The 23,012-nt window shown below is 38.4% G+C and overlaps 1 protein-coding gene across 1 annotated transcript; it reads left to right on the top strand.

Annotated features, from left to right (window-relative positions):
• The first annotated feature begins 2,139 nt into the window (after positions 1-2,139).
• gnsb (glucosamine (N-acetyl)-6-sulfatase (Sanfilippo disease IIID), b) lies at positions 2,140-22,973 on the top strand. Its single transcript, XM_041810668.1, has 13 exons — positions 2,140-2,467; positions 5,379-5,438; positions 9,077-9,280; positions 11,087-11,152; positions 11,237-11,335; positions 14,162-14,329; positions 14,411-14,493; positions 16,470-16,588; positions 16,666-16,769; positions 16,860-16,961; positions 17,035-17,145; positions 20,034-20,144; positions 20,229-22,973. Exons 1-13 carry the CDS (start codon positions 2,294-2,296, stop codon positions 20,376-20,378), a joined length of 1,551 nt encoding a protein of 516 aa, XP_041666602.1. The 5' UTR covers positions 2,140-2,293; the 3' UTR covers positions 20,379-22,973.
• Positions 22,974-23,012: the final 39 nt, after the last annotated feature.

The following is a 23,012-nucleotide window of genomic DNA, read 5'->3' as shown; positions in this document are numbered from 1 at the left end:
CATTGAGGGTGAAGACTTTAAATAGATTGTCAAAGTATTTAAAGTTTGTCTTTGTATTGTCAAATTTAGAGCACATTAATTCATATTTTTAAATAAACTGGCCCAATTAAGGCTTTAATTAGTCTTTTTTTTACCATTAATCCCACTAAACTTCACTAATTATGTTATAGTTTTGTCACAAACAAAATGCAGCATTGTTTTAATGTCTTTCTCATCTTGTGTGTTTCACTTATTGTGATGTTTACAGATTTAAAATTACGTATCATTTTCCTTGTACTTTTATTAAAAATATGTGAACTTTACCATCGAAACATAACATACGACAATAGTGCACTCGAACAAGTCTTTCTTCAGTATTTAAATTATTTTCAAATCTTGTTTCATTCTTATTTATGCCCCAAATTTTCTGAATTATGGGCTTAAAATTTGGCTCAATATTTCTAATTTGTAAAACTTCAAATTAATTTTTGCAACTATTTTTAGCATTCTATGTTTTTAATCAGGGACAAAGATGCATTTTAATCTATTAAAATAACGGAAATCTTTTTTCACATTAACAAACATTTTTAAAGCTCAATATTTTGACTCCCCTCTTATCTTTTTATGTGTTTCGTCAAATAATTTGACTCAAAAAATAAATGTTTTAATTCTACGTTTCAAAATGTTAATTTTATTTCATAATTCACATAATATTGTCACACATTTAACCTTAACTTTTTTTTTTTTTGATTTCATCACTTAAAACTTAGTTCATACTAAAACAGTGTATTTGGGTCGTTATAGAAACAAACAAACAAATAATTAGGTAAAAAGACAAAAAGGTAAAATAGTAAAAGGATTAAGAGACTAATGCACTCCAAAATGAATGTAGTAAAATATTTAGAAAAAGATGGGTAGTTCAATGAAGAATAGGTCTGAGTAGGCAAAGCAATGAAAGTATGAAAAAATACCAGAAACTTTGAAATAAATGAAATTACAAAACAATGATTAAATTATCATTTCTGATGAAAATACCAATTTTTTTAAAACTTTTTTTAACTTACTAAAAAGTAACACATATGAGAAAAAAAACGAAAGCTTCCAGTTTCAAAAAACAAAATCTAAACAAATCTTTAAAAAAAAAATCAAACTTATGTGAATATTTAGTCGCAATTACCCTTTTGCATGATAGAAAATCATGCCAGATGATGATTTTCTTGTTGCATAAGCGCTGCAGTTGAGAGCCTAAACAAATAACACTCTGAACTTGGAGCCAAAAGGAAACAGATTTTTATCTCGGCATCATGACATGATCATTATCATCTGGACTAGAAGGAACATTGCTGTAAACTGAAGCATACTTGTTTTCCCTTAGATTTGCCCTAATACTCCGCTGCACAAAACATTATTTTTCCCACATCTTCTGTTTTTCACACTTCTTCATCTACAGATATTAAACAAAAGAAGCTAAAGGTAGATAGCGCCCTCTTCTGGTTAGACAAGGAGCATTGCAATCAATTTTGTCCATTTAATTTAAATAATCTTTATTGCAAACATGTTCAGTTGTATTCTGAGGTATTGTAAGATACACTCCTAATTCCAAATTATATTGTGAAATTACTGGGCTAAATTACTGGATTGATCAGTAGGTTAGTAGCAATAAAAACAAAAAACAATTTACCACTTCATAAAATTGATTTTTTCAAAGTTTATAACATAAGAATTTATGACTTTTTAAACTAAAATTTAAGGTTAATTTTCTCATGAATTAAATATTTTTTTAACTTTTATAAATGGCGTTTTTTAAGAATAAGTCATTTCCACAAAAACTCACAGAGGTACTCTTTAATTTTTTTTATATTTTAGAGTGGCGCTAATGGGCCGTCGTATATGAGCAATATTTATCCCACTGAAATTCAAATAAAGCTGAGTGTTTTTTATATTTTGGTTCAGTCTTAGACCCTCAGACATGGAGGTATCATCACATAAGTGATTGTTCTCCATGTCACTTGTTTTCTGTGTTTTAGTAAAGTCAGTAAACTGGGTAAACTGGGTGAGTTGTGTAAAAGTTGTGCAAAGTCCACATCGTACAGTTTGTCCTCTTGGTTCACTCCTCCCACTGTCTCTCTCTCTGATCATATGACCACAAACACTTGACTCCACTTCCTCAAACTCCCCGTGGTTGTGTGTTTGTCCAGCCTGCACGCGCTCAGTCAACAACACATCCTCCCCTCGCGAGCAGGAAACGAAACCGAGCTTCAGACACACTCGGCCGGTGTCTGACTGTGCGCAGCCCGGAGCTGCTGGAGGTCTAATGGCAGGTCTGAGGAGCGGAGCACGAGCGACAGAAACCCGGCAGAGAGCGGCTGTCCTCGCGCTCCTCACGCTGCTCACCTGCAGCGTCAGGTGTGCGGAAACAGCGCGAGGTAAACCGAGCAACATCATCCTCATCCTCGCCGACGACCAGGATGTTGAACTGGGGGGGATGGTAAGTTTAAGACTTTATAAAAGCCACGTGTTTTAACCTTAAAGAGGGCTGTGACTGCTCTGGTACTTTTAAAACACTTTTTAGGTTCCTACCTGTGGGGAAAACGCCAGTACGTCATGACGCTGTGTTTACATTCACCGATGATTAGGTTTAGAGTCCCCTCAACTTATTTTATAGCATTACTGCCATCTTATTGTCCTTTTACAGGGAAGAAGGAGCTATAATGGCTCTCTGATGTTGTTTGTGTTCTGTCAGCTGTTAAAGCCAGCGATGATTCATGAGTCTGTGGGGGCTCTAGGCAAAAGTTAACAGCCAACGTTCATAACACCATCAGTCCTCTTCTTTTTTTCCGTGGTGGCTTTCATAAACAAAGTGAAGTTTCCACCAAGAAGATGCATCATATGTTTAGGGGGGTAAGGGAAGTAGGTGATGGGGCCCCCTAAGGGGGTTTCCTACTGTCATTGCAAAATTTGCACATTCTGAGCAACTGCTGTGGTTTGAAATTTCTCTGCCTTAGGGCCATCCCTACTGGTCTGGGGCCCCAAGCAGAAGCCAGCCTTACCAACTGATAAGCAGCACATCTGTTCAAAGCAAGATTTGTTGCTCTGTGTTGATCTACGCTGTAGTAAATGCTGTAGTTTGGTGTAACACTGAACCTATGCATGTAGCCGACATATGCCTCCTCAAAAATGTAGCTACATGGACCAAAAGCCTTGTCATTGGTCCTCTGGGTAGCATCAGGTGACTGCCAGGCTCAGTCCTATTTCTAAGTTAATGCTTATGTATGCTATAAGCTTGAAATGCATATACCGACTCCTCTGTCCATACATTGTGTTCATTTTGTAAGTTTTTCGTCCGTTCTCTCCAAACCTATGGGTACAGCAATACCACCGCCAATCATGGGGCAGTGTTGAGCAAAGCAGCCAACAGTTCAACCCGAAGAAGCAAAACACAAAAAAAGAATCATTTGACAAAGGGTGGAAAGTAATTGAGTTTTCTGAGGAAATCTCGCCGGATATTGAGTGAGTTGTTAGAAAATACAAACATATTACGATGTTAGCTCACCTGGGCAGACAGACCAGCATCAAAGTAGCTCCATGAGAGACTGGGTTAGTTTTTCAGTGTCAACTCCAGCATAAAGTAAGTAAAGTAAGGTTTAAAACTTATGGATTTATTTCCATACGTGCATAGAGCATAAATGAGCCTTTACACCCCTACCCCTTGTTTTCAAGGTCCCCCCTTGCACCTTGAAACAGTTATGGGGGCAGTGGTGAACCTTCATATTCCTCAAACAGTGACAGTGTTACAAAAACAGATGCAACAACAATAATGGACATTCGTACTGCAAGCCATTTTTGTTACAACACTAGTTAGTAATCAAAAGGACCATAACGCATTGAAAAAAACATTACATTTGATGATATTAGATTGTTTTTGTTATTTTCAAATCTTACTAATAATTTGCAGGGTTCTGGGAGATTTCTCATAGCACTCAGTTTTGAGGAGGCCTCTGGGAAATGTGTTTGAAAGGCCATGTAGCCCTACCACTGGACTCTACCCCTCTAATCCAGCAAGTAACAGACACCCTAACACTACACATGAATGCAGGAAACATAGGGGTAGGGCTACATGACAGGGCAAGAGGGGAATTCATATTCAGCCCCAGTGTTTGAGTATTGTCTACAAGAATACTGTGTGTACTCTGGTGTGATAGAAGTAACTACAGATGATGAACTGATTAGACAAATCAACGTGCCAACATCTGAAAATATCAGAGGTATATCCTCATTCATATCTCTCTCAGTGGCCAAACGAGTACCAAAATTCCCCCACCCTCTACCTCAGCTGATTCAGTAAATGTGGCAAGACCGAAATGACAGTGAAGACTGAAGACACACATATGTGGTACTGACAGTGTTGTAGACGATAGTGGTGGAGATTTGATGCAGATATGTAAACCAGACTTGAGTTTTTACAGGAAAAAGCGCATCTGATTCTTGGTAGTGCAAGGAGAGTGGGAGTTGTCAGGTGGGGCCCCCATAGGGAGGTTTCCTACTGTCATTGCATAATTTGCACATTTTGAAACACTGCTGTGGTTTGAATTCTTTCAGGCTTTGGGGGCCCTAATGGCCTGGGGCCTTACTTTGCTGCCTGCCCCTACTAACAAGCAGAACCTCTGATTAAATTAATAATTTTTGGTTGCAACATGAGCCAGTCAACTTTACTGAAATAGGTACAGGTGAGCGGCTTCAAATGCATCTGTACTATTAAAAGGTACACTTTTGTCAGTAGGTGGGAACATAAGCATGAGGAACAGCAGATTAGGATATGACACTGATATTAGAGTTTGATGGTAAGGCGACAACAATGGAAGTCCTAGGCATTCAATTTTGGGTAATATATTGTTTTAAATGACCAAAACATGCAAGCAAACCTCTTCACACCGTTTGCAGATACAGATGCCTCTGATATTTCAATTACTGCACAGCAGACAAAAAATAAAATTCTCGGTCTCAAGGTTTATGTCCCATGTAGTCAAAAATGCAAACATATGACTGCTATATAAAACAAAAAAACTGCATAATGCTATTTTTTGAGCCCTTTCTAATTTAAATTCTCTGTAATGATTGAATCATTACTGCAGAACTTAAGTCAGAGTTAATATTCCCTCTGCATTAGCAAACACAATATCTGTCATTTCACCCTCGAACCTGCAGAGCATGATGTGTGAATTTTGTGGTTAAAGCTGTTAGCTGCTGTTATTTTATTACTTGCATTGTGCTTAGTTTTTTGACCATTAAGCCATGCATTAACAGTCTGCTCTGTTGTTTGAGGGGGAAGTTTGGCAGCTATTTAGGGGAATATTTGCATGCCAGGTTTGAATTTGTCTGTTCTTGTTTCTGTTCTGCAGAACCCGATGAAGAAAACAAAAGCTTTGATAGGAGATGCTGGAGCGACGTTTGTCAACGCTGTGAGTATTTTTAAAGTTTTATCCAAGCACTGTCATAAGGTAGATCCTTGACTTCTATTTATGTGCAAAATACAAAAGTAATAGAAGCGGTGTGTCTAAGAAATCAAAGCCTACTGATGCATAAAATGGATGTGGTGTTCAAGGGTGCAAAAAGTTCACTGTCCATGCAAGAATTATGAGCTTTATTTATTTATCTGAATAACAAATGAATAAATCTCTAACTACATTATCAAGATGCTTTCATCCAACTTTGATAAATTCAGTTTTGTCCTGTTAGAGTTGGACTCTATTCATACATTTTGAAAATCAAGTTATAGTCAAACTAATGCCATAATTTAGCTTTTTCTAACAACTGTAAATATTAACTTCAGCTCTTCAGAAGCTGTTTAATGCCTTTTGCTCTAGTTCATTTATTTGTTTTTTGGATTTGGTACATCTGAACTATCAGAGATGTAGACACGAGTTTGTCACCCTTAAACTTTTCAGGATCCTCGTCACAAGTTCATTATGTCAGCTGGTGTTCAGCTCGGGTTATCCCTGTTTTACTTCTTCCATTGTTTTATTCAGTATTTATTTAAAGCAGTAGTGAAAGTACTCATTGTTTCTCAGAAAAGAAGAACAGAAACCTATTTCTATGGCAGAACTTTACTTGCTAGGGTATTATTATGGTAGAATATACAGAGCAATAAAAACAGCATTGATATCATGCAGCAATTTTCTTGAAAAGGGGAAAAGGAGCAGATATAACAGCATACATAAAAACTTGTGAAATAATGCCTCTGTGCCGGGGATAGCCAGGCCAGAGCCACGTTTCCAGGTTGTCCATCCATCCACACTTACATCCACCTGTGTCTTTGTTGTGCAAAATCACAAGAATGCTCTCAAGGATTTTCTTCAAAGTTTGCACAAATGTTCAGCAGAAGAACTGATGAGATTTTGGAGGTATAAACTCAAGGTTAATGCAACTTTAAATCTTATGAAGACAGTATTTAAAGTCGCATTAACGCCACACTTCACTGTGTGAAGTCTTAACCAATCAAATCAGGCCATTTTACACTCCCCAGTCAGCATGGTTGTGTCAAAGACTAAAACAGAGCTTTTTTGCAAAATAAAAACTAAATTAACAAACGGGCAGTAAAAACTAATTGAAATTAAACTGAAATTGAACCGAGAAAGTGAAAACGAAATATAAATAAAAACTTATGAAAAATCCAAAAGTATTATAACCTTGGTTCTGACAAGGAAAAACTTTTAAATTTACTGTTAAATATTCTATTTCATTAAAGAGCCTTTTTAATTTTTATGTTTACCATTTAATTTTATTTTTTGATGTTGTTATTTGATATGTTTTTTAAAGATTTATTTAACCCTTGACCTGCCATACAAAAAGGCCTCCAGAGCATATCTTAACATTTTTACATGCTGTAATGCCATTGTTTGAAGTATTTGAATTGGTTATACATCAATGCAACACCTAGAACCCACATTTTAACGATATGTATGTGATAAGTCCATAGTAACACATTAAATTCCTCAAAAGTGCAAAAAAATAAGAAACAAAACAAAAATGAAAAGGTTTTTTTTTTTTACACTTTTTCTTAATACAGAGATGTCATGGCTGTATTCCTTAAAAACTGACTGCAAGTTGCACAAAATCATTTCAAACAACAAAAAAATGATTTTGAGTATGTTCATAAGCTCATTTTTGAAATACACTCATCTTTATGAACTGTGGCAAAAACAAAAATAAACAGAAATTGTGCTCAATTTGCAAAAGACAGCATCTTTATAGAAAAAATAAACTATTAACAGTAATAAAATCAAATCTCTAAGTGTGCCAGATAGTACATGTGTTTGCAGAAAACCTGCAAGAAAACTACATGATTTTAGCCCGGATTTTATTGTATTGTATTGTATTGTGTTGTATTGTTTTTGATGTGTGTGCTTTGCACTACATTTCAGCAAACGAAGGAAGGACATTTCTAGTAGGGAACAGAACTCTGGAACACACTGACTGTGTGATATGTTAGTGTTACTCCTTTGGTTTTATATGCAAAAAGCATTATTGCTCTATCTCATTTGGTTACAATTCTACCTGCGGTTAAAAACAGATATGCAAATGGGAGCACCGGTGGTCCTGTAGGTTTTAAAGGGTTAAGGGCTTTTTGCCTTTATTTGGACAGAACAGGACAGTGGATAGTGTAGAGAATCATGAAGAGAAAGTCAGGAATTCTGGGAGTATTAATCCTTAACATTTATAGGCATACTGGCCACAAAATAATCTATTTCAAATGCTGAGTCTAGTGGGGAAGTAGCATTTTAATGTTCTTATTTTATTTAAGGGGCTCTATTGTTTAATATTATGTGTCTTCCCCACAAACATGTAGTTTATTTTTATGTAAATTTTATGTAATTTTCCACGTCCATGTTGACAATGATCAGCTTGTTAATAAAAGTGACATTTGATCCATGTGGATTTAAAAAATATTTAAATATCCAAATATAAATCATGTACAGCTGTTCAGCTAAATTACTACTGAGAAATGATTTTGTTTGTTATCACCCAAAAGAGTTCTGGGATTGTGTGACTCTGATAACAGGTGACGAAGGAGTTAGTAGCTATTTTTTTTTCGCTTAAAGCAGTGGCCGATACTGGTGTTAAACTAACCGACATCCCTACTGAAAACAGTTTGATATCTGATAGCTCAGTCTGCAAACAGAGCTGGTCTGTGATGCCTTCATCCAGATTAGACTGGTTATACAGATGCAACACATACTGGCACACCATAAAGACCCCATCAACTGACATAATCTGTGGTTTTCTGCTAGTTAACAAAAAACATGGCTTTATTTATGTCCATCCAGCTTTACTTGGAGTGATGGGAATTCTGTCCCTTTTTAGAGATCAGGCTCAGTAAGAAGAGTTGTCTTTTTGGATACTAGTCAGCTCATCAGATGGTACAAGTTTACCTTCTTATGTCTTTAAAACAATAAAAACGGAAAAGAGGGAAACTGCCTCTCAAAAGGGAGCCTGCGTTCATCCTTCACGTAAAAGAGTCAGCTCTGAAAACCGACTCGTTTGTGAGCAGCACATCACAATCTCCTCATAATTTGTCCTTGTGAATTTAATTTCAATCTGACCAGTGCCCAAGAATGGTTGTCTACTAAGCAGAGGGGCTGTCAAGATTAGTTGCCTTAATCCTGATTAATTACAGGCCATAATAAGTGCATTAATTATTTAAATTACAATAAGTTGCATATTTTATAGTCTCTTTCAGAACCCTGCAGTCACAGTGATGTAAAATAAGTCCACCACTGCTTCTTAATGTCTCGTTTATTTTTAAAAACTCACAGACAACTCAGTGGACAAGCCAAAAAGCATTTGAACCTTGTGTTATTATTAATTTACCTTTCAAACTATAACAAGTTCCTTTTTCTGTGGTTTAACCTAACCCTCTCTAATGAATGACCTTGACTCGTGGGTGTCTTCTGTTCTCACCTTTGGTGTCCCATTCTTTCACCATGCTGAAACTCAACACATCCTCCTCCTCCTCTTTGTCATGCTCTTCTGTCATCTTTTCTCTCCCGTCTCTTCCTCTATTCTCTTCCTCCTCCTTTCGCTTCCTCCTCCGCTGAAGTTCACAGTCACGCCGCTGTGCTGCCCGAGCAGGAGCAGCATTTTGACCGGTCAGTACCCCCACAACCACGAGGTGAGGAACAACTCGCTGTCTGGGAACTGCTCCAGTCCTCAGTGGCAGAAAGGGCCAGAGTCCGAGGCCTTCCCCCTCTACCTCAACAAACAGAAATACCAGACATTCTTCGCTGGGAAGTATCTGAACCAGGTCTGAGCGCGTTTGATGTATCAATATGGAAAAGTCAAGATTTTTAGCAGGTTAAACCTAAGAACCATTCACTGTGTCAGAAAAAGATCCAGCATGTCCTCTTACATGAATATCAGGAGTTAGAGTCAGGAGGCTGGATAAGATGTAAAAAAGACGATGCAGAAATCATCTGACATCATGAAGCAAGTTTTGCCTTTTTATCAATGCTAAGATAGCTGAAGATAATGATTTAGGACCTGATTTCCCCCCTTCAGACCAAAGTCAGCCAACGCCTGGTTATCTGATGGTTCTAAAGATCATCTTGATGTTTTTTTCTGTGCTGTCAGGCGTTAAAGAGTGATTTTATGCCCACACAAACAGCACCATGGTAATGATAGTAAACATGAAGTAAGGATAAATTGTGATCTTTTTTCCAATATTGTGGAGGCTGATTAATATTAGATGGATTAAACTACAGCTGCAGGGAATGATTATTTTAGTTATGAAAACAACATAAAACCCCAATTCCAAAAACGTTGGGGCGCTGTGTTAAATGTAAATAAAAATCAAATGCAATGATGTGCAAATCTCAAACCCATGTATTATTAACAATAGAACATAAACAACATATCAGATGCAAAACCTGAGACATTTTACCATTTCATGAAAAATATGAGCTAATTTTGAAATTGATGGCAGCAACATAGCTAAAAAGTAGGCGCAGGGCACCAAAAGGCTGGAAAAGTAAGTGGTACTAATGAAAAGACCACTAGAAGAGCATTTTACAACTAATTTGGTTTAATAGCAAGAGGTTAGTAACATGGCTGAGTGTAGAAGGAGCTTTTTAGAGAAGCGGAGTCTCTTAGAAGTTAAGATGGGCAGAGGTTCACCAATCTGTGAAAAACTAGGTCTAAAAATATTGGAAAAATTTCAGAAGAGTGTTCCTAAACCTTTATCAGAAAAGGACAAATCCTACATGAGACAAGAATGGGACAACATTCTTCTCCCAAAAACAGCAACTAATCTCCAAGAGATTACAGGCTGTTGTTAAAAGAAGAGGGGATGCTGTAATAACAAGGCCCTGTCCCAACTTTTTTGAGATATCTTGCTGCCATTAAATTCAAAATGAGCCAATGTTTTCCATGAAAAGGTAAAACATCTCAGTTTCAGCATCTTATATGTTGTTTATGTTCTATTGTCAATAAAATATGGGTTTACGAGATTTGACACGGCGCCCCAACTTTTTTGGAATTGGGGTTGTACATGTTTTCTTAATCAAAATGAGAATTAGATTATTTTCCTAAATCATCCATCCTTCATGTTTATTATACTATCTTTACCATGGCGGTGTTTGTTGTGCTTCCTCTTTCAGCCAGTTTGCTTCCTGGCTATCGTTCATTTACTTTAATGGAGGGCGTGCTCGGCTGTCCTCTGTGGTTTGCCCACTGCAGGATTTTTGATGATGAGTAGGAGTGTAGGGTTTCAGATCAGGAAGGGTTAAATCACTCATAACACTTGTCACATGACAGTAAAACCTGCCAATAGAATCTTTAGAACCATCAGATAATCGGGTGTTTGCTAACTTTGCTCTTAACGGCCCTTAATTGGGACAGTTATCTTGTATTGTGTCCCAAATTAAGACTTGAAGCTCATAGCCATGCCAGAGGCAGAAGAGTGACTCTAAACAAACGTGTACCTGCTCAGCCTGTTAGCGCTGACATTTTAAGCATGCTGTCATGCTTGTATTTGGATTAACATGTTTGTGCATGCAGCCTTGTTTCAGTATCTCTGAAGGTGTGATTTGATAAACTTATCTTCTGTCATCAGTACGGGAGGAAAGAAGGAGGAGATGTCAGCCATGTTCCTCCTGGCTGGGATCAGTGGCATGCATTAGTGAGTTCTCCACATGCACTCTTAAACATACACTCTACAATAAAAGTACCTCTGCTTTTAAAGGGTTTTATTTTGTGGTTTCAGGTGGGGAACTCGCAGTACTACAACTACTCTCTGTCGGTGAACGGTAAAGAGGAGAAGCATGGAGACAGTTATGAGAAGGACTACCTCACCGACCTCATTGTGAGTAGATTTACTGCTCCATCTTTGGTGCTGTGACGTCTGCAGAGACTGTGATCAGCTCTTATTCATGCATTAGACTTCTTATGTAAGGATTTATGAGGAGACATGTTCACCACAGACCGTCTGGATCAGCTGCTGTCAGAGAACACTAAAATGTCGAGTCTTTGTGTCAGCAGGGAGAACGGTTAATCATGAACAGCTATGTTGTAATAAACATGTGAGAAAGTAGGCTATTTAAATTTCAAAGCATTTCTGCAGAGTCGCTCTCTTAACTGTTCTTAAAATACGTGTCATCATCTGTTTTATGGTTTGCGCCATCAGGTGACTGCTGCCTCACCTTTTGTCTGCCTGCCAGCTTTAAATAATGTTTATGAGACTTGAACTTTCTCTTGTCACCTGATTTACTGGGTGGAAATCAGTGAAAGGAATTTTATGCCTGGGTCAACTAAAAAAGATCCTGGCACTTCAGGTCCTCACTGAGCACCTTCAGGAATTTAGTAGAGGGTTGCTTGCAGCTTGTGTTGACTTCAACAGGAGTAGAGATGTCCTCTGGAGGATTCTGGAGCTTCAAGGACTGGCTCATCCAGCTGCTGTCTTGCCTATATTCTGGTTCAGAGAGTGCTGTGAGGTGTGGTGGCTCCACCTCTGACTTCTTCCCAGTTGATTCCCGGGTGAGGCAAGGGTACATCTTAGCCCCAACGCTCTTCAGTACCTGGGTAATGGGGCAGGTAACGGGCAGGATTGTAGATCTTGCAGGGCTCTTAACTTGTTGAGTGAGGAGGCTGAAGCATTGGGAATGCACTCCAGGGTCAAAATAAAGATCCAGGCGTTTGGAGACGCCTTGGATGCTGCCATTGAATCTGTGAATGGTGAGAGCATGGAAGTTGTAGTTTAGTTCACCTATCTTGGCTGCGTCATCCAGTGATTCGCTGACTGCAAGGCCGAGGCAACCGCAGACTTGGACTCGCACATGGGGCGATTGGCAAGACAGTGTGGCATTCCTGATATCTGAGCATGTCAGACATTCCTAGTACCTTGTCATCTCCCTCTTTCCTTGTTCCTTGTCACTGCAGGTAACAGAGGGGGAAATGGGAAAGGGGTAACGGGAGGAAACACATTGCACTGCCGTTGCGATACTTTAGTGAGAATCAGTGTAATAAAGCTGATTGTGTTACTAAAACTCAACTGTATCACATGCACACAGGACATGCTGTTAGTATAAAACATGTTGGAGCCTCTGAGTAAAATGAGAACAAAGTTAGGGAGGAATCTCCTGTCGGTGCGAACACAGAGCTGAGAACAACAAACCCAGGGAGAGTTTGACTGCACTCTCATTTTGCAAAACCATTTCTTAACAATGTATTTGGCCTGGATATATCTAATTTCTGCTACATTCATGCTTGAAATCCATCCATCCTTTTTTTCTGCTTTTTTGGGGTCAGGTCGCAGTGGCAACAGGCTAAGCAAGTCAATTCAGATATCTTTCCCCGGCTAAATTTTCCAGCTCCTCCTGGGGGATTCAAAGGCTTCCCCAGGCCAGATAAGATAAATAACCCCTCTAGCAAGTTCTGGGTCTACCCTGGGGTCTTCTTCCAGTTGGACATGCCCAGAAGACCTCCACAGGGAGGCGTCCTGATCAGATGCCTTTCAACGTGAGGGAGCAGCAGCTCTACTTCGAGATCCTACCGGATGTCCAGGCTCCTCAACCTATCTCTAAGGCTGAGCCCAGCCACCCTCCTGAGGAATCTCAATTTGATTGCTTCAACCTGTGATCGTGTTCTTTTGGTCATTACCCAGAGTTCATGACCATAAGTGAGGGTAGGGACAAAGATCGACCGGTAAATTGAGAGTTTTGCCCTCCAGCTCAGCACCCTCTTCACAACGACGGTGCGGTACAACGTCTACAATTCTGCAGATGCTGCACCAATCCGTCTGTCCCTTCTACCCTGAACGAGATCCTGAGGTACTTGAACTCCTTCACTTGGGGCCAAGACACCCTACCCACCTGGGGGGAGCAACCCACCTTTCTCCAGCAGAGAACCACGGTCTCGGACTTGGAGGTGCAGAACCTCCTCTTAACCGCTTTGCACTCAGCCATAGCCCAGTGCGTGCTGGAGTTCCCCGGCTGAAGAGGCCAACAGAACCACATCATCTGCAAAAAGCAGATATAGAATTCTGAGGTCACCCAACCGAAAACCAACACGCACCGGCACTAGAACAAAACAGGAATTTACAGACATTAAAAAGAAAATCAGCTCAAGTCTGAAGTATAAAACAAGCCCTTTATGAAGCCGTCATTCTTACAAAACATGATTTTTGGCATTTGGAGAGCATGACTTATCGTTTTTGCCTTCAGATTTTGTAATATTTCCCTCAAAATCTCTTCTTGTACTCAAATAGCCCTCAGTTATCCTGCACAAAGTGCATGCTCTACAGCACATATTTCCTGTTCTGCTTTAAAAGTAAAAGCAAACACCATAAGTCATGTTTTAAAAATGTAATCTCTGCAGTTTTGTAACAATAATGGCTCTGAAACCTTCTTGTTATTTAAACTTTTAAAGAGCTGTAAGTAGACTGAAGCATTAGTCACGTCTAATAAAAGGTGTTTGGGGAGTATTTGCTCAATCAGTGTGGGATATCCTGGGGCGATAATGATGAACAGATGTAGCACATGCTAAAGCATCTAGTTTCTGTTCAGCAGCAGTTAAATAATTCACATCTGATCCTTCCTTCACAAAGACGCTGCTGTTTCCTTCTGAGTTTTATAATCAAATGTCAAATGTTACATCAGTCCTGTATTCAGTCTTTTCTTCTTCTTCCATCCAGACGAACCGCTCCCTTCACTTCCTGGACGACAGAAGTCCTCAGCACCCGTTCTTCCTCATGCTGTCTCCTCCGGCCCCTCACTCCCCGTGGACCGCAGCGCCGAAGTACCAGAAGGAGTTTAAAGACGTTAAAGCGCCGCGAGACGGGAGCTTTGACAAACCAGGGAAGGTGCGTCTGAGTTAGCAAAACATGACGTGATCTAAAGGTGATCTTCTCTCTGATATTTCCCTCTACATGTGTGCGTTTCAGGACAAACACTGGCTGCTGCGTCAGCCCGTCAACCCCATGCCCAATAGCTCGCTCAACTTCCTAGACGATGCGTTCAGGAAAAGGTAGGATTATATAAAGCTGTTAGTTTTGGTCTGCTCATTAAAAGCTGTTTCAGGGGTCTGTTTCTACCAATAGTTACACTATAAGGACAATCGTGGTTCATTGTAAAGTTACTCTGTGATGACCATATTTTATAATTAACCCAAATATTAACCAATCTGATCAGAGAGACTAAAATCATTTTTATGTATTTAGTTTAAAAAAAAAAAGCCATTTTCAAAACGTAAACTCCCTTTCTTAATTCAGAATGACCTATGTTTGATAATGTTAACAATGTGAATGTGAACATATACTAAACCATTTGGAAAATAATGTCAGACTTCATAGCTTAGCCATGATGATCCTGCACAAATGTCAGGATACCAGACAATAAAGTAAAACGAATACTAACAACTTTAGGGAAAAAGAATTATATTATTGCAAAAAAAAAAAAAAAAGGTAAAAATGGCAAAGTTGGTGATAAAAAGTGATTCGGACTTGTAAATATGGATTAAAATGGGCAAAATGAGTTAACAGCGAAACTGGGATAAAAGAAAAAGAAAGCCAAAAAAGTTCAAATTTTGGCAGAAAAGTGGTTAAAATGGAATAAGAGATGTCAAAAAAGGGCAAATAGTGGCAAAAATGTTAAATTGTGGCACAAATGGGTTATAAGTGGCAGGAATGGGTTTACAGATGCAAAGTTGGGATAAAAGTGGCAAAATTTGGTGAAAGAAAGCCAAAAGGTTCAAATTTGGGCCGAAATTGGCTTAAATGCAGCAAAAATGGAACTATAGATGTCAAAAAAGTGGAAATTTTTGGCTATTATTGCCAAATGTTGGCACAAATGGGTTATAAGTTGAAAGAAAAGGTTAATAGACTAATAGTTGGGGTAAAAGTGGCTAAAACGGGTAAAAAAAAAAAGCCAGACAGCCAGAAAGTTGGCAAAAATTTAATTAAATAAGTCAAAAAGAGGGCAAATTGCAGCACAAATGGGTTATTAGTGGCAAGAAAGGATTAAAAACTCAAAGTTGGGATAAAAGTGGCCAAATTTGGTTGAGAAAAGCCAAGATGATCTTGCACAGACGTCAGGATACCAGACATTAAAGTAAAAGGAACTTAAATAAATTTAAGGGAAAAAAAGAAGGAAATTATTGCAAAAAGAGGCAAGAAAAAAATGGTTTAAAGTAGCCAAAAAATTGGTTTAAAGTGGCAAAAGTTGGTGATAAAAAGTGGCTGGGACTGGAAAATATGTATAAAAATGGGCAAGATGGGTTAAAAGATGCAAAATGGGGATAAAAGTGGCAAAAATTGGTTAAAAAGCACCAAAATGGTTAACATTTGGATAGAAAATTGGCAAAAATTAGGCAAAATAGAATTATAGGCATTAATAAAGGGCACATTTTTGGCTAAAACTGTCGAATTTTGGCACGAATGGGTCAAAAGTGGCAAGAAAGGGCTAATAGATGCAAAGTTTGGATAAAAGGGGAAGAAATCCACCAAGAAAAGCCAAAAGGGTTTTTAAAAATGGCCAGGAGAGTAGTTTAAAGTGACATAAGTGTGGCAAAAATGGAATTAAAGGTGTCAGTTAAAGGGCAAATAGTGGCTAAAATGGTCAAAGGAGGCGAGAAAGGGTTAACAGACTCAAATTGGGATAAGAATGGCAAAAATTGGTAAAGAAAAGCCTAAAAGGTTGAAATTTGGTCAGAAAAGTGGTTAAATGTGGCAAAAATTGATGAAAGGTGCCAAAAAGGGGAAATTGTGGCACAAATGGGTTAAACTTTGCAAGAAAGGGTTAACAGACTGTAAGTTGGGATAAAAGTGGCAGAAATAGGCCAAGAAAAGCCAAAAGGTTAAAAAATGGGCAGAAAAATCAAACGTGGCTGAAATGTGGAAAAAAATCACAATTTTGATTAAAAGAATTTCTCAGTGCTGCCCTGACAAACTGGTATTCACATGCCTTTTAAGAAGCTTCTCTCACAGGCATCCATGTTTCCTGCAGGTGGCAGACTCTGCTCTCTGTGGATGACATGGTGGAGACGCTGGTGAAGAAACTGGACAGTATGAAGGAGCTGGACAACACCTACATCTTCTACACCTCAGATAATGGATACCACACAGGTCTGAGCCCCTCTGCTCCTCTTAATTAGTAACACAGATCATAAAAGACCGTTCCTCATGGATCTGCTGTGTTCCAGGTCAGTTCTCTCTGCCCATTGATAAACGGCAGCTGTACGAGTTCGACATCAGAATCCCGCTCATGGTCCGAGGTCCGGGCATCAAACCGAACCAGACGCTGAAGGTGATGAGGAAGACTCCACTGATTCTGTAGTGCTTGTTTTAAAATGCACAAATATGGTTCTAATTTTAATTTTCTTGGTGTTTCCTTCAGGCTCCGGTGCTAAACATCGACTTGGCTCCCACCATCCTGGACATCTCTGGTCTGAACCTGTCGACTGTGAACGTGGACGGCCAGTCCTTTCTCCCACAGATGGTCAGCTGTCACTGCAGGATGTTTTCTCCTTCTAGAAAGTTACTGAATTTAACAAAAATATTTATTATTCTAGGCTCCATCTCTGCGTAACGGCACTGCTCGTCCATTTTTCCTCGTTGAGTATACTGGAGAGGGACATCCAGAACCTGATCCGTCTTGTCCCAAACTGGGTCCTGGTCTGTCTGTGAGTATCCTTCACAATAAAATACTCCGGTATGTTACGCTCTCAGAGGCTATGGAGGAAATAGGGGAGACCAGAGACTTCAAAATAAAGTGAATTATTATTAACAAATCTTTTGTTGAAAATGTTTCACACCGGAGTAACTGCTGAAGAGATTTGAGCTGCAAAAAACATGAAAATAATTTAACCATCTGCGTATTATTCTTGCACAGCACATAATAAAGTTGCATGTACAGCCCATATTCCAAAAAAGCTGGGGCGTGGTGTAAAATGTAAGTAAAAACAGAATGCAATGGTTGTAAAATCTCATGAGCTTACTGGGTGCAAAAAGAGCATTTTAGAGAGGCAGACTCTCTGAAGTAAAGATTGCCAGAGGTTCATCAATCTGTGAAAAACTGGGTCTAAAAATTGTGAAACAATTTCAGAAACATGGTAAAGACTCTGACTCTCCCAGTGTCTGAATAAGCTGAAGTTATTTCATTCATTTCACACCTCATGTTTGGAGACGTCCCAACTTTTGTGTTTGTTAGAGTTTTATTAGGAGTGAAATGCATTCCTTGATCTTTTACAGCATTCATGCCCTTACATGCTCCTCATTTATCTCCTGAAGTCAGCAGGGTGTGTCAGCTGCATCCTCGTAAACGTCACAAAAACATACTAACAGAATAAACCTGCTCATGAACACATCACTCTGTAGAGGTTGAAATCAGGGTCGGGCAACTGGCAGCCCGTGGGCTACATGTGACCCTCCACCTCATTAAAGGAGGCCCAGAAGTCTGTAGTGGCTCTTTGTCAACAAAAAATGTTTCAACAAAAGGGACTAACTTTATCAAAAGGCCACTGTTCCAGTTGGGTTGTACATAAGCAATAAGAAAGTTAAATTTCCAGTCAGGATTCAATGTTTTTGTCATTTACTCAGATCAAACAAAATTAACAAACATTTCATGCCACATCTCATTGACCTGGTAAAAAGCCAGTATCCCCTTCCTGGTGCATGAACCCCAGTGACACACCCTCTACCTACAGTTGAAACCAGAAGTTTACATACACTATATAAAAAGGCACATAAACTTTTTTTTTTCTCACTGTCTAACATTAAATCAGATTAAGCTTTTCCTGTTTTTGGTCAATTAGGATTACCAAAATTTTTAGTATTTGGTAGCATTGCCTTTAAACTGTATGACTTGGGTCAAACATTTTGGATATGCTTCCACAAGCTTCTCACAATAGTTTGCAGGAATTTTGGCCCATTCCTCCTGGCAGAACTGGTGTAACTGAGCCAAGTTTGTAGGCCGCCTTGCTCGCACATGCCTTTTCAGCTCTGCCCATAAATTTTCAATGGGATTGAGATCAGGGCTTTGTGATAGCCACTCCAAAACATTGACTTTGTTATCCTTAAGCCACTTTGTAACCAGTTTGGCAGTATGCTTAGGGTCATTGTCCATTTGGAAAACCCATTTGCGTCCAAGCTTTAACTTCCTGGCTGGTGTCTTGAGATGTTGCTTCAGTATTTCCACATAATGTTCTTTCCTCATGATGCCATCTGTTTTGTGAAGTGCACCAGTCCCTCCTGCAGCAAAACAACCCCACAACATGATGCTGCCACCCCCATGTTTTACAGTTGGGATGGTGTTCTCAGGCTTACAAGCTTCCCCCTTTTTTCTCCAAATGTAACGATGGTCATTATGGCCAAAAAGTTCAATTTTAGTTTCGTCAGACCACAGAACATGTCTCCAAAAATTAAGGTCTTTGTCCCTGTGTGCATTTGCAAACTGTAATCTGGCTTTTCTATGTTTCTTTTGGAGCAATGGCTTCTTCCTGGGAGAGTGGCCTTTCAGCCCATGTGGGTACAGGACTCGTTTGACTGTTGATAATGACACACTCTTACCAGCTTCAGCCAGCATCTTCACAAGGTCTTTTGCTTTTGTTCTTGGGTTGAGATTCACTTTTCAGACCAAAGCACGTTCATCTCTGGGACACAGAACCCGTCTCCTTCCTGAGCGGTATGATGGCTGGACATTCCCATGGTGTTTATACTTGCGTATAATTGTTTGAACAGATGAACGTGGCACCTTCAGGCATCTGGAAATTGCACCCAAGGATGAACCAGACTTGTGCAATTCCACGATTGTCTTCCTGATATCTTGGCTGATTTCTTTTGATTTTCCCATGATGTTACACAAAGAAGCAGTGTGTTTCAGGTGTGCCTTAAAATGCATCCACAGGTGTGCCTCTAATTAACTCAAATGTTGTCAATAAACCTATCAGAGGCTTCCAAAGACATGACATCATCATCTGGGCTTTCCCAAATTGTTTAAAGGCATAGTAATCTTAGTGTATGTACACTTCTGACTCTCAAGAAAATAATAAAAAATTGTCTAAAAAAATCATTTTGTCATTATTCTGGCATTTAGCAAATAGAAATAATTTTGGTAATCCTAATTGACCAAAACCAGGAAAAGTTTAATCTGATTTAATGTTAGACGGTGAGAAAAAAATTTTTATGTGCCTTTTTATATAGTGTATGTAAACTTCTGGTTTCAACTGTATATGGGAATCCTGTCAGATCACTGACTGGCACAGTGCCTATTGCAAAATTCGATTTAATTCTGTGTTAATCTCATTAAATATTTCTATTGCCCTTGAAATTCAATAAATTATCAGTAAAGCCTCGTGTTCTTCCTTTCACTGAATTTTAATAATTACAGGTAAAACTGAGAATATCCACCAATTTGTAAGAATTTGGCCCTTTAGCATTGAAAATAAGATTAATGTGTCCCTCTTAATAACCACAGTAGCCCGTGTCTGGTCTAAATACTCCACAGGTTTATAGCAGCATAAATGTGTGATAACTCCAATAAGCAGAACTGACTCAATGTTTAATTTTCCAGGAATGTTTCCCTGACTGTGTCTGTGAGGACGCCTACAACAACACTTACGCCTGTGTGCGGACGCTGGACAAAGACCAGAACCTGCAGTACTGTGAGTTTGCAGACAGCGAGGTAAGGCGAAGTGAAAGGTGTGAGTAGTAGCGTAAAAAAAAAAACAGACGTTGTAGCCCAGCGTGTTCTTCTTTGTGTCTCCAGTCGTTCGTAGAAGTTTACAACCTGACGTCAGACCCCCACCAGCTGGAGAACATCGTGAAGAAGGTGGACCCGGCCGTCCTGCAGGCCATGAACCAGCGGCTCATCAAGCTGCAGTCGTGTGAAGGCGACAGCTGCAGGAACGTCAAGTAAAACCACAGTGGAAGGAAGGCTTCGTTTATCTGAACGTTTCCAGGAAATATTTCCAGCTGTCACATCGAGACTCGTCTCAGAGGAGAAGTAAAGGTGTTTAAATCTAGCGATGGCTGAGTTCTGTTCAGCTGCTTCAGTTTCAGGGTCCTGGTTTTGTGCATGCTGGCTCACTGACACAACATCAGCGTTTACTGGGACACCTGAACAGAACGGAGCCGTCGTTAGGGACAAAAGTTTGGGACATTTATGTCACATTTCTTTCTGAGAAGATTAACACCGTCATCTCTCAGAACAGAAAATATTCACTGTTTTTAGGAGTTTTATGCAAAGTCTGATCTAAAGTAACTGAAAGGGAATTTCTTAAAAATGTCCGACTTTTCCCTCAAAACACCTTTACTTTTCCTGCTGGAAGATGTCAGAATATCTACTGTGAAAGATCTACTTTTCTGAGCTGTGCTCAAATATCTCCGACTTCCAAGAGAAAGTTATTTTCTGCTTTACTTTTCTTCCGAGCAGACGGGACATCAGCCGTTCACTAACATTCCTGCATATAAATACCACACTGAACCCTCAGGGTTTCTACACCATCACAGCGTTTTAACAGCAACACATGAACACAGAGTAATGACAAACTTCATCTTTACAACCAACAAATCACTGGCACTATTAACAAATGTCTTTTGAGGAATATTTAACATTTTTCCAAGACTTAAACAAGAAGATTTACACGTCTGTCTGTTTCATCCATGAGCAAAGCGTAGCACTAAGGTATAAAATGATGGGAAACAGCTAAAAGGTTTTCATGATACCAGATTGTTAGTACGATACTAGTGAAAATCACACAATATTGATGCAACAAAAATATAAGCTAATATCAGCTAATTTTCTAGGAAAAAAAATGATATTTTTTGAGATAATTAAGTTGTAAATTTACAAGAAACTAAACTCGTAATGTTTGCTTTAAAATTTCATAAATGTATAGGAAATATTTCAAAAATTCTGAGTTTGAACATTTTAAATATTAACTTTATAAATAAGTACATTTCAATCTTACAAAGTCATGAATTCATAAGAACAAATTAAAAATGTTTGGGTTTAAAAGTTGTACATTTTTGACTTTATAAATACGAACATTTCCAGTGTTTAAAATCCTACATTAAAAAAAAAAAATTCTAGGTGTTGATAGTAAATTTTGACTTTATAAATGTGTACTTTCCAATCTTATTAAGTCATAAATTCGTAACAATTTTGAAATCTGTGGGTTTAAGAGTCATAAATTTTGACTTTTTAACCTGTTATTTTGAAATTTACAAAGCCATACATTTCTTAGAACAACTCCAAAGTTGCTGGGCTTCATAGATGTAAATTTTTACTTCATAAATGCGAACATTTCAAGTTTCTAAAGACGTAAATTTATAAGATCATATTCAAAATGTCTGAGTTTAAAAGTTGTTAATTTTGGCTAAGAATGCATAAAATTCAAGTTTGGGTTTAAATATAGTAAATTTTGACTTTATAAAAGAAAAACTTGGAATTTAAAAATAAAATTTATTGGAACAAATTCAAAATTGTCTGGTTTGACAGTCATGACTGTTAAACCAGACAATTACTTTTATTTTTTTAGTTTATTAAGTCTTAGATTTATGAAAAACCCCTAACCCATAAATTTCATGCTTACAAAGCCATAAATTTTTAAGAACAAATTGAAAATTTAAAGTCAAATTTTACAGAAACAAACTTAAAGACTGTAAGGATCAGAGTCATCTATGGAAAAATGTTAAGTTGGAGTTGTGAATTTACTGTGGTTTTTTAACTAAAAATTTTGTGATTTTTAAACACAAAAGTTTGGAGTTTTTCTCATAAATTTATGACTTCATAAATTTAAAATTCAGAGTTTTGGTTCTCATAAGATAGTAACTTGGATAAACTCAAAGTTTTCGAGTTTTCTTCTCATTAATTATCAGATTTTCTTTATTTTTTATTTGTAAAGTTGCTCTTAAACGCCGTCATAATTCGGCTCATTCTGGTAAAACCCTATGACTTTGTGGTAAAATCGTACGGTGAACCCGGCATCATGATAGCGTTGTACCGTTTGTGTTGAGTCTCTTCACATCCCTACCTGGTTTTGTTCTTTTCACCTGAATCTAGAAACGTTCCCTAATGCTTTCACTTTTGTATTTTTTTAAACTCTTCAGTACAGTTCTGTTTTCTGTGATGTATTTTGACGTCTGCTCCTACTTTCACCTCTGCAGCTCTGAACACAGATGAATAATCTGGGCCCTTCGTAGTTCAGTCTCCGTCTGTGCCACAGTTTTAATCCTGGTGAAGTTTATCAGAATATTTTTACAGAGTATTAATGATGTCATTTCTGTGAGCTTTTTTAGAGCAGAGGATGGTAATAATGTGCCGATACTTCTGAGATATGTTGGTTTTCTTGTGATTGTCGGGATCCATTGAGGGAAACGTGATGAGATGAATGCTTTAATCCTGTGTGCCTTGTGTTTGCACTGACCGGGCTCCTCTGGGCTCTTTTTTAAATGTGAATGTATTTTTGCACTGTGATGAAAATGATTAAAAATAAATCATAAGAGGCATTTTAAAGGGCTTCTCTCTGGATCATTTCTGGTAAAAGTA

Source organism: Cheilinus undulatus, linkage group 17 (assembly GCF_018320785.1).
Source record: "Cheilinus undulatus linkage group 17, ASM1832078v1, whole genome shotgun sequence".
Classification (NCBI taxonomy): domain Eukaryota; kingdom Metazoa; phylum Chordata; class Actinopteri; order Labriformes; family Labridae; genus Cheilinus; species Cheilinus undulatus.
Note: the sequence above shows the minus strand (reverse complement) of the source record. Positions and strands in the feature narration are given on the sequence as shown.